General features: G+C 36.7%; 1 protein-coding gene across 1 annotated transcript in view; it reads right to left on the minus strand.

The window, feature by feature from the left end:
• Positions 1-13,074, minus strand: part of SLC10A7 (solute carrier family 10 member 7) — a 214,971-nt gene that overhangs the window by 136,189 nt on the left and 65,708 nt on the right. The window contains exon 5 of the mRNA XM_033133342.1: positions 7,931-7,969. Coding sequence (XP_032989233.1) covers positions 7,931-7,969 — 39 coding nt within the window. The remainder of the gene's footprint in view (positions 1-7,930; positions 7,970-13,074) is intronic.

Consider the following 13,074-nt stretch of genomic DNA (forward strand, 5'->3'; position numbering starts at 1 on the left):
TCATCTTAAGAATCTGTAATGCAGATGAAGGCAGGAATCTCAATTGTTTGGCGCACCACACTATTACCCTAAGATCCCCCAAATATTACCTTAATAAATACCGTGTTTCCACCCAAATAAGACCTAGCCGGACAATCAGTCATAATGCGTTTTTTTGGAGCAAAAATTAATATAAGACCTGGTATTATTTTACTATAATGTAAAACCTAGTCTTATATAATACAATATAATATAATATAATATAATATAATATAATATAATATAATAAATATAATATGATAAATATAATACAATACTAGGTCTTATTTTACTATAAGACTGGGTATAATATAATACCAGGTCTTATATTAATTTTTGCTCCAAAAGATGCATTAGAGCTGATTGTCCAGCTCGGTCTTATTTTTGGGGAAACACGGTAGAATCATGTTTCTTAGGAGACCTTTACAAATATCCTGCCTCCTCCATTTATATTTGTTTATTTTACTTAAATGGTTATAGGAGCAGGTACTTTTCTAGCTTGGGAATGAGAACACTTAAAAAATTGACAAAAATTAAAATGAAAGTATGTGGCATTTGTTAAAGGGTAATAAAATAACTTCAGTCAATTGGCTAGTTCTAAACCACTAGATTTCTTTAAATAGTAATGAAATTAATGCTTTAAAAAAAATCCATCATTATTAAAATTTAAAAAAAAAAAGTTGCCTCAGCCTCCACCAAAATTAGATTTGTAAGTTGCTGGTCATTCCTATAATTAAATCTGTGTCACAAATTTGCAAGAAAAATGGTCACTGTGACTAATGCATTTACTTGCTACACAAGTTCTGTCAGACAGCATAGAGCATTATGCTGCTAAAATGGAGTAGGTAAGGATTCTATACATTTTTATTAAGTAACAAAGACCATTTTTTATTTACAATGACTGTACTTCAGTTAAGAGTTTGTTTTAGAAACAAATCCAAACGCAGCTATCACAGGGTTTTCCTTATGTAACCATTATAACATACTTTTCACTCCACAAATATGTTTGGCACACATGCATACTGCTTTTCTGGATAAGTGTTATGTAGAAAATACTCTAAGGAAAGAAACCCAAACGTGTTCAGATTGCCAGAGTCCCTGATTTGGGGTGTCCTCATTTGAACTCCCCAAATGGTTTTAGTTCATCCTTTTGATGAAGTGATTGAGAAATGATCTTAAGAGAACAGTGATTCCCAAAATGTAAGAAGAGTGCTGCCCCAAGCAGAAGTCAAAGCAAGATGACTTAAAGGACACATGGACAGAGAGTTAGTGATTAAACTCACCCTCTTTTCAAGAAATTTTTTTCAACCCTTCAGATTGCAGGAAGGGACCGTTCTTAGTTTGGTGCTGGTGCTGACTTCACTTTTCATCAAAAGGAGGTCAGGCATGGGACTCAGAGCCTTGTGAAGGCAGCGGAGTTTAGCTACAATTAATATTAGCTTTTTTCCATTTGATTTAATTTCAGTTACCTTCCATGCATAAGACTGCTTTTTTATTTACACTGTTGACATAGAGTTTTGTTTTAAAATAAATTTAAATTTAAAAAATGAGTTTTATTTAACATAATAATACAAATAATATGTCGACGTGGCAAAAGTCATAAAGGTGCCTGAAACTTGGAAGACACTGCATTGATGGCAGTTTCTGTCTTCCCTCTTTCTTTAACCTTCTGTTGTTATTTATTTTCTCACGTATTTATGTTTTGTGGATTTGCTTCAGTATCTAGAAGAGTGCCTTGAGTCTAATGGACACTGGGTATTCATGTGCTCATTTTATATCCTATTTTCCTATTTTGTGCCACAGTGCTAAATAAACAAATGGTATTATATATATATATATATATATATATATATATATATATATATATATATATAACTAATGGTAGTTTTTAAAGAGAAAGTAATCTGTTCTCAGCAATCCAGCTTTTATGATGTTTACTTGCCCAAAGAGGAGAGAAAACAAAATGCATACCCTGATGACGGGTTCCATTTTATAAGTGTGGAACCCAGCTTCCCATTGTCTGAACATAGTTTATAAGATATTTTCAAGCCTAAGGTAGGTGATTTTAAATCCTGGTTTTATTGAGTTCTTAACAGTAGAAACTATGAACTTGAAATAACATCCTACAAGAACATACTGAATACTGCTTAAAAATTCAGTTGTTTGTTCTGGCATTTAAACTTAATGAGGGCCAGCCCGGTGGCTCAGGCGGTTGGAGCTCTGTGCTCCTAATGCCAAAGGCTGCTGGTTCGATTCCCACATGGGCCAGTGCCAGATGGCTCAGTTGGTTGGAGCGCAGGCTCTCAACCACAAGGTTGCCGGTTTGATTCCTTGAATCCCTCAAGGGATGGTGGGCAGCGCCCCCTGCAATTAAGATTGAACACAGCACCTTGAGCTGAGCTGCCGCTGAGCTCCTGGATGGTTCAGTTGGTTGGAGCGCATCCTCTCAACCACAAGGTTGCCGGTTTGACTCCCGCAAGGGATGACAGGCTATGTCTCCTGCAACAACAGCAACTGGAACTTAAGCTGAGCTGTGCCCTCCACAACTAAGATTGAAAGGACAACAGCTTGACTTGGAAAAAGTCCCAGAAGTACACACTGTTCCCCAATAAATTCCTGTTCCCCTTCCCTAATAAAATCTTAAAAAAATAAAAAATAAACAAGGAAAACAAAAACCTGTCTTATAAACAAGTCATGAGCTTTTGGGGGAAAACCAAGATCTCGACTGAATAATTTGGGTTGGTTAAGATTTTAAGCAAATTAAGGGTAAAAAATCAGCGCAGCATTCAAGTATTGCACAAAATAAGTATTCCATCAATATAAACTAAATTAAAAACTGACATCCTAGATTTAGATGAAAGGAAAACCAAATTAACAATTGAGTCTTATCTGGTACCACCCTTAATCCTCTGTGTGAGTACTTGAGATTCTTGCTCTGATTTTTAAAAAGCAGTGTTGCCCATCAATCAATGAGCATGTTAATGTGCTTCCTCTCTGGCCATTCTAAGGGTGGCTGACTATATTTTTGTACAAGAAAGGAAAAATAAAATAAGTTAATAAACATACAGCCCAAGTTATTGAAACATGCCATTTGTGTTTGGGATTTCTTTCTTTCAGCAGCTACATCAGCATCAGTTAACTATTCAAATCTTTCTACAAAGCTTGGTAGTAATGGCAGACCAGCCAACGCAAAGAGGGAAAACAGAAAAACAATTAGGAAAGGGAAGAAGTCCTTCCCTTCAACTTGGAAGACACTGCATTGAAGGAGTTGGCTAGTCCTTCAACTCAAGGCAGGAGTTCCTTTAACCCTTGGTGTGACATGAAAAGAAACAAAATTATTTATCTCAGAATAGCTTCTGGTTGCAGCAGTGACTGTATTAAAAGAGAAAATTATGTAAAAGAAAGCCATTTCTTACATACGGTAATAGAAGGAGAACTGACTGTGGGAGGTGAACACACCATGTGAGATATAGATGATATATTACAGACTTGTCCACCTGAAACCTATGTAACTTTACTAACCATTGTCATCCCAATAAATTTTAACTGAAAAAAAAAAAAGAAACCCATTTCTTAATACTTTAAGTGAAGAGATTTAGAAAGTAAACCATGGCTCTTACAGATGTTTTTTAGACTAGGTGTTTTGCATTCATGAAGATGACTTAACTTGGCTATAACTCTTTGTGGCTGTTTCAGAAATGCTTACATTTATGTTGCCATGAATCGCTGTCATATTGTATAACATAGTATTAGAAACTCGATTCGGCATGATCAACTTTGTCACTCACTAGGGTTTTCCTTTAAGATCAGGAGTTACCGAAAACAATAAAATCGGCTAGGAGTCTAAAAAGTTCTACCTTTTCCTTTTAAATTTTAACCTATAATTTTTGAAGACATGGAAACATCAAATTCAGCCTCCAAATCAAAAATGCTAAAAGTCTACCAAATCAGGTGACTAAAGTTTTTTTCAACACAGTTGTATCTTTTTAAATTAAAGAAAGGGTTTTTCAATAGATATTTTTCAAATAGTTGCTAATATCTATTTTTTAAAAAATCTTTCTTTTGATGAGGAAGTAACATGTGAGGTGTTTGAACTTAAAATACATGGTTTTATATAACATATATATATAAGTTTGGATAACATTTGAGTTATTCAGGGTGGTTGACTATCAAATTTTATTAAGATCTCATCAAGGGAAATCTCAAAACACTTACCATGCTCCACAATTATTGTAAACCAAACAATTTAAATGAGAGGAGGAGATAATGACATTAACTTTTTAACTTAAAGCAATCCTTTGTGGCATGATTTTAAAATATTCTCTTGGTCTGAAATTTATGTAAATTGAATTCATCTATCATAGGTTATTACCAGCTTAGCTACATTAAAAAAAACAGTTTTCTGTAACAATTAGTTCTTTAAAACACTGTGTTTTAATTAGAGCTGGGACATTATTAAACTAGCTATAAATATGTACAGTATTTTATTTGGTATACCCAGATGTCTGAAAATCAACAAGAATGCCGTAGGAGTTCTTTCTTCAAAAATTCTTCTAATAAAAGACTTTCATTTAAAGTTTTAATGTAATCTGAAGTAAATATACTTTTCAGATTCCATTATGTAAATAAAAAGAAATGGCCACTCATAACCAGAGAATAATCACTAAATTAGTACATTTTAGCATTCATAGGAATAAGTCAGAGATTACCAATTTCTTCATTTCATGAATGTCCATGGTCACACACACACAAAATTCATGGCAGAGCTTGGACAAAACCTAGAGTAGCTATTTCCACCACACCATACAAGCATCCAATTTAATCCTCACTACAACTGTATAATTTAGGGTCTATTATTACCCCATTTTATGTATAGGGAAGGTTATACGTTAGGCTAGTATTCAGTCAAATAAGAATTCAAACCCAGTCTTACTCCAGAAACTATACTACTTACCATAATCCAAAATTTTAAGGATAGGTGGATATTTTCCATTTATAAAGAAAATTCTCCCAAAACTCTAACAAGTACCGCCCATTCAGAATAACAAAATAAAACATGAAGGTTATAATTTGGAATGTACCCCTCCCCCCAATATAAAGGCTTTTCCCAAGCCCAACTCCAGTACCAACTTCTCCCTGAAGCCTTCTCATGTCATCCAACTGAGATTCATGTTTTTCTCCAAACTCTTGACAACTGCTGTACACTGCTCATATGCAGAAAATGCTAGCAGCCTCTTAACACCCGTTATCTTTTGTCTTTAGTAGAAATTCAATTTTCAGCAGTTAGCAAATTGTCACATGTCCCAACCTCTCCTACGTATGATCACATGACTAAATTCTACAATAAGATATTATCGGAAGTATGGTTTTGAAATTCTAGGAATGCTGTTTAAAGAAAGTAGACTTAGCTTTTAGGGGAGCTCTTTTGTCCTTTCCCACTTCTTTACCTTGCTATTGGGTACCATTTTGGCTGGAGTTCCAACAGCTATCTTGGACCACGAGGAAGGAAGCTGCATGCCGGGAAGGAGGAGGGGGCAGATTGGTATTTCGGCCCACAGTGAGACCATAAAGCCACTATATCATACTGGGATAGCCTCCCTCCAGATTTGACATAGTAGAGAAATAAGCCTTTATCAGATATTCACCACTATTATATATTTTTTTTCTGTTAAATAAGCTGAACCTAATTCTAAGTGGTGTAGTCCAGACTTATACATATTTCATAATCCAAGGTTTACTGTAAGTATAACGGAGAAGGGAAAAAAAAGAAATAGAAATTTTTTATTTTATAACACTTCAGCAAAACATCTCTAGTCATAATTTTCATTCTCAAAGCCTTCCTGGTAATTCTCAACTTTGGGAAAGAAAAAGGAGGAAAATGAAGCGGAAGTAAAAATGGAAAAAGACACTTGTGCCTCTCTGCCATTTCCTCTCCTCTCTTCTCTACTAACTCAGTCCCATCATACACCTCAAGGCACAGCTCAGCGAAATTGTCTGTCTGACCTTTGAATTCAGGATGCATATTGCCTCTGCCATTTGACAATCATACATCATCTAGTAACATCTTTTGTTTAACTTCTTAATGTTTACACTGCATTTCTTTTCCTATGTGTCATCTCCACAACCTAGTGGGACCCAAGTCATATGCCTTTGCACTCTCAACAGCTACTAGAAAACTACCTCAGTTTTGGCAGGACAGTAATAAATACTTTTGATTGGTTAATTGAATTAAGGTAAGATGAAAAATAAACAAGAAAAAGAGACAACTAAGGAGTGAGAATGCACAGTTTCTTAGAAGTGAAAGGGCATAATTAAAACCCTAAGGAATCCGCAGGATAAGTTTGACTTCACTAGACCTTGTCAAAGAATTGGGCCATGTAGAACAAATTTCGTGATATGTTTGTTGTTCAGACAGTCAATGCAAAGCTTAAACTATATCTAGTGAGCTTGTTCTCCAAATAAGGGATAGTGTATTTTGGTTCCATTACTCAGACAATTGCCTCAACCTTATTTTCTCAATTACCTTAGACATTTGATAAGAGTAAGAGATCCAGCTTAGGAAACCGAGTTTTGATAGTGAATGTATATGATCCCAAACCATACAATAAAAATTGGCTTCCAGAAAGATCACATTTAACATATTATTCTGTCAATTGTGACAACATACAGAAAATAATACTTGGACACATGCAATAATGGATGACTTAACAAAACATTATTGAGTCTAAACTAAGTAGAACAAGATATCATTTTCATTAAATAGACTCTATTACCTCTCTTCTAAAACCCAATAATAACACAGCATCAGGAATAACACTACTTCTTTAAAAATAAGATATACTCAAACATATTATTTTGCATTAGCTACATAAGTAAAAGGTCTGTAACATTGGAACCTGTTAAAAGCAGTATAGCCGTATGCAGAATTAACACTATGTATTAATAACAATATGCTTAAAAGCTTCAACTACATTTAAATACATGCACTAATAAGTGACATCAAAAACATTTTAAACAAAAGTAGCTGAAATTTTTCCTAGAGTCATGAACCAGTTTATACCCCACTGATTCTATTCTCAATTATTTGTAAATCACTGTACTACCTATCCATTAATAAGTTATGTTCCTAAAAATACAGTATTCTAATTTATTTTCATTAATTTAGCAAAGCTTTAGGGAGGGAACAAATGAAAATATTCAATTAACAGAAAATTCAGTTTCTTTCTCATTCTTTCATAATACAAACTAAGCCTTCATTATGTCATCTATTTAAAAAACAATGATTAAAATATGATAAAATAGGATTGTCCTTATAATTATGTTGGTTCTACATATGAAAATTGAACTATTTTTAATCTTTTGACATACAATTGATAGTTCACATGTCAAAAACTATTGCATTTTTTTCAAATTACTCATTAGTTATTTCCTCATTTCAAATTTTTTTCAGATAGATTTCTCAGAAGTAGCCTAGACAGTAGCTTCTTTGACAGTGAAATGTACAAAATAAATGACATGTCAACAAGTAAATTAGCATTCCCTTTCTGACCAGCTGGGTCATGTTTCCTTTTCAAAATCCTCAGTCCCGTGATACAAAATAATAATAATCTAAAAGACCTCATTAAATGATCAATATATTGACATAACCTCTATAAGGAGACACATAGTGTTTTAATTGATTCCATGAATCCATTAAATGGAATATTAAACCCAAGCCTCCAAACTATATTGTAAGAGAACATTTTCTTTATTTGTTAACTAATTTTCTCCAGGTTATGGATAATGGCACATAAAATATTCAAGAACTTCTATATTTAACCAAATAATAAAAATAAGTCCAATTTCTCTAAATCTTTCATATAAACAATCACAGCTGAAGTTATAATAGACAAGTTAAACCATGTTTACTCACCAAAAAACTTCCAAAGGCTGAATTAAATATTGCAGCTGCCTACAAAGAAAATAAATGGGGGGAAAAAACTCACTGAAAGTGAATAGGAAAAGAAACAGCAAAGATTATCATTCTCCCATCCCCCATTATTCAAAACCTTAAAACATTGACTCTATAACGCAAAGTTAGACACTGCTTACAAAAATTGCCAGTGGCCTGTAGTTTACTAAGATAGATGAGCTGCGGCTTAGAAATTCATAAATAATGGGTCTCAAAAGCAAGCAGAAATGGCTTGCCATGAGATACTCTGAACCTACATGACACTACCAAAGAATCACCACCAATAGTAAATCGAAACCTTGTTGTTATTGATTTTGCTACTAGAGTTAAAACAATCAGAGGTTGATTTATTCATAAAAAAAAAATTCGTATTACTGGAAAAAGGAAAATCAGAATTGTAAAGCAAACATTAACTACTCTGTGTCAGGGAGCATAAGTCCTGTGAGCTACAACCACAAAGTGAGACCTGTGGTTCGCATATAACACACAGTAGAATTATGAACCATGCTGTTATTGCTATTCTATTCTAAGGCAGAAACAAGCAAGAAAAACTCCTATTTGGTGTTCAAAATTCAAGGAAGAAATATTTGACTTTGTGCTTACCTAAATATCCACAGTAGATGCTATGGAGCTCTTAATTTTAAGTCAATCACACTGTATTCCATGAAGCTACAGCTCAATCCTAAAAGCTTCTCACATTATTCAAAAAGGATAGACACTTGTATAACATCCAATTTGATGAAAGAAAAGGAGAGAGAAAGAAACAAAAAATAAAAGGCTAAAGGAGGGGTCGAGAAAAATCTATTGACATCTCCTGTCGATCTAGAGCAGAATTAAATTAATCATCATGGACATTAGCAGCCACATCGCAGTAAGAAGACGATGTCAGTTTAGCAAGTTTGAATAAAGTCCAAAGCCAAGCTAAGAGCTGGAGCTGAAAATGCCTTCTGCTCCAGAAGAGGATGCAATGAGAGTGCATGGGTAATGAGATCCTTGGCTCCAGAGAGCTTAGCTCTCCTATTCAAGTTCATAATTAATTCAAAGCTTTGATAATTTCATTAGATTTCTCCTTTGCTGGCCCCATCAATAAAAGATGGCACCGGACCACAGCTCCTCTGTGGCATAAACATAGGCACAGGCACAGATCAGGGAAACCTTTGCTTCGTGTCAGGGACAATGGCATATGGTGTTCCATGTTGTAAGGGGAGCAGTGATAAAAAAAGAATCGGCTACATAAAACATTATAGATGACAACTGTAAACTACAGCAGCATATTTAACATATTTTCCTGGAATTCTATTATGGATGGTTCAGGAAAAAGTTTTATGTACGGAGAAAAATAAGTAAAATGATATAAAGAAACGAACTGTGGTGAGACAACAGGGAACACTGCCTGCCTTTCCACAGAAGTGCACCTTCCCCACAAACAATGTTCATTTCTAGATCCTATTTTGTGCTCAAAATAGACAGATCGTTCTTTTTAGTAAAGGAATGAGCTCCTCTCTTGGAGCTCCTCTCTTACAAATTTGTTTCTTTCCAATGCCTTTCACCGACCTTATACTAGGTAACTAACCACCTTATACTAGGTGACTAACCACCTTATACTAGTAACTAACTGTCATGCGGGGAACCCTGCTCGTGGTGCCATTTGTCATGCGGGGAGGCCTGTGGGGTCTCTGCTACTGCTCCCCACAAAAGAACGCAGGATATGGTGAGGCCAAAAAGGAACACCCGCGGAGCCATAGGTAGGGGAGTCACACCACTATACTCTTGCTGGCGGCTGGGTTGGAGACACAGGAAACAGGAGCCACACAATTCTCAACCCTCACTGCGTCGCTTGCAGGCTCAGCCACCGTCTTCTTGCTAGCCCCCATTTTTCTGCTAGCGTAGCCACAGCAGTTATATTAGTGGCCAATGGCTCACTGGTTACAGCTGACGGCCAACTAGCCACAGCTGATGGCCATCCAATCACAGTCGATGGCCATTTACTACCTGAGCCAGCACCTTTCTATGTGAGGCCGAGAGCCTGGAAACTGCTTTTTGGGGCTCTGTCCCCACACTAACCGTTTGTATTAGAAAAAAAAAGAAAGAAAAGAAACATGGGTTGTTAGCAGTAAAAAGGCTTAGAAGTCAAAGTAAAATAAATATCAACTATTACTCATCAAATCAAATCACCATCCTCGCACTCCATCCAGTTCTCTTTCTTAACCCAAACACAAGCAATATATTTCATGTGGATTGGCTGTGTTCCTGCCTTTTGTAAAATGACAACGATGACAGTGACGGGATATCTTAGACTCAAAGACACTACAAGCCAACTTATCCTTAGTTTTTCTGGCAGAAGCGATGGATTTGAACTCACTCACCTACACCATCACTAGGTCCTCTTGTGCAGTGAGCTCGGGCAATCATTGGGGAACTGGCTGAAGAGCCACGTACAATCAGACACTGCACCAAGAATCGAGGGTTCAATATCAATAGATAATTAAACTAATAGCTCAATTCTGCATTTGTAGGATATGAAGGAATTATGTTTTTCAGCGTTTCAAAGAGTGATAATAAATATTTAAAGAGAATTTAGTTGATGTAGAAGAGATACGTATGTGTTTTGACTTAATGAGGAATTCCCAACTCCTTAGCATGATGTACAAGGCCCTCCATGAACAGGTCTGGAGATCTGTCTGGAGAGAGATCTCATTTCCTGCCTCAAATTTTATATTCTGACAACACTTAACTACCTGTAGGTCCCCAAACTCATCATGCTGTTTCTTACCTCTCTGTTCCTTGGCCTGGAACGCCCTTTTCCCTTCCTTTACCATTGATCTTAGTGACTCAGCTTGGGCATTGTCCTTCCAAGAAGCTTTCAATCACCTCCTTCAACACACACACGCACGCACACACACTTCTACGTGGACACAGTGTCCTCACGCATGCTGCCACAGCATCCTGAGCATACACCTCTGCCATGGCACTTGTCACACTATTGAAATGATCTAGCTATGCGCTTCTCTGTCCCACTAGTCTTCTAAGGAACAAATCTGATGAAGATTATCCTATGCGTTTGTTATGAATTGCTGAAATAAGTGGAGTTGCCAGAAATGTCCAAAGTCTACCTCTGCTACAAAGTTACTCTGCGTTTGGCAGAATCCAAGGACTGGCAGACACAGAAGACTGGATCTGATACCTGGCACCACAACCAAGCAATACCAATGACAGATTTAGACGTTAGTCCCCCACCCAACATAAGCATTTCTTTCACGACATCTAGTTTTACTTTCCTTAACTTCTGCATTATGATACAGATACATAAATATGCTTAACGTAAATAATGTTTTAACATTTACCACTGCTACATAGCAGTATAGCTAGTTAAATAAAATGTAGAGTTACCAAGGAATGCACTGCAGCCATTAAAAAGAGACCATGGAAGTTAGTGTTATCCCATTCTAAGACACAAACAAGCAAGACGATCAGTATGATCTGCTTATACTGATATGAAAGCAGGCTGATATTTTAAGTGAAAAAGCAAGTTTCAAAACTGCATAGAATTTCTTCAATGTTTTTCTCCACACCACCAAGCAATTCTTAGACACCAGCTGCGTGTCCTACAATTCAACTCAATTCTGCCCCTATCTACCTGAACCTAGTGTCAAATCTTACAGGGTAAGGGCTCAGTCCCACAAGACTGCCCCCATTTCAGACGTCAATCACAAGTTCAAGTTGTCACCTGTGCTTCTGACCAACTGGCTATAAATCGACGGTTCTCATGACCCAATCCTTGAGTCTGATGAATTTGTTAGAGCGGCTCACAGAACTCAGGAAACCAGTTTACTCAATAGATTACTGCTTTATTATAAAAAGATATAACTCAGGAACAGCCAAATGGAAGAGACTCATAGGGCAAGGTGTGGGGAAAGGGCACAGAGCCTCCGTGCCCTCTCCAAGTGTGCCACTCTCTCAACGCCTCCAGACGTTCACCAACCCGGAAGCTCTCTGAACCCTTCCTTTTGGGGTTTCATGGCAACTTCATTCTACAGGCATAACTGACTGAATCACTGGCCACTGGTGACTGAACTCCATCTCCAGCCCTTCTCCTCTCCAGAGGTCAGGAATCAAAGGAAAAGTTCCAACCTTGTAATCACTGGCTGGTTCCCCTGGAAACCAGCCTCATCCTTAGGTCAGCCAGGGGCTTTCCAAAAGTCACCTAGTAACATAACAAAAGACACCTTTGATGTCTCTCATCACTTAGGAAATCCCAAGGGTTTCAGGAGCTCCGTGCAAGGAACTGGGATGAAGTCCAAATATATACTTCTTACTATAAATCATAATATCACATTCCCATTGTGTAAATCTATACATACATATACACAGATAAGTATAAAAACACTATCTTTTCTAAAAAGGATCACAAAGAAAACTGCTAACGATGGTTAAATTTGTTGAAAGGGTTGGCTGGGAGTCGTTTTTATTTTTTATTGTGTTCCGTCTGTCCTGTTTGGTTTTTTGTTTTTAACACGTTACTTTTCTATATTTCATAAGGGTTATCTGGCCAGGGAGATGTTCAGCCATTTATTGTTGGTATTTTCAATCCCTTTGTGTTAAAAATGTAATAACTATTTTATCTAAAAATAAAATTAAGATTTCAATCCCTACTTTGCACACTAGTGATAGCTCTTGCTGGCTGCCTGACCAGCTGGAGGTTGAACACCCGCTGGCACACATCATTGTGCTGGCGGATCAGAAGCCACAGGATGAACCCAGGGCATCTTTCAGGAGTATCTGTAGCGTGTGAATATTTGGTTTTGAAAAGAAACCAAAACCCACTATTATTTTCGTATGAAAACAAACATGGCTATAGAGAACACAACCGTCAGGTACTGAGATCAAACAGGAGCTACTGATGACAATTTGTTCTGAAGATACAACGGTTCAGGTTATCCGAGCAGACTCCCTTAGGGTACGAATTTCCTCTCCTCTGCCTTTTGGAAGCCATACCCGAGACAGGTCCACGAATTTTATAGTCATCTCTTGCGCAAGAAACAATTGTCATCTCTTTTGCAAGAAAAAAATTTAATTACCCATTCCCCATCTAGAATGCTCCACTC

This window comes from Rhinolophus ferrumequinum, chromosome 18 (assembly GCF_004115265.2).
Source record: "Rhinolophus ferrumequinum isolate MPI-CBG mRhiFer1 chromosome 18, mRhiFer1_v1.p, whole genome shotgun sequence".
NCBI lineage: Eukaryota > Metazoa > Chordata > Mammalia > Chiroptera > Rhinolophidae > Rhinolophus > Rhinolophus ferrumequinum.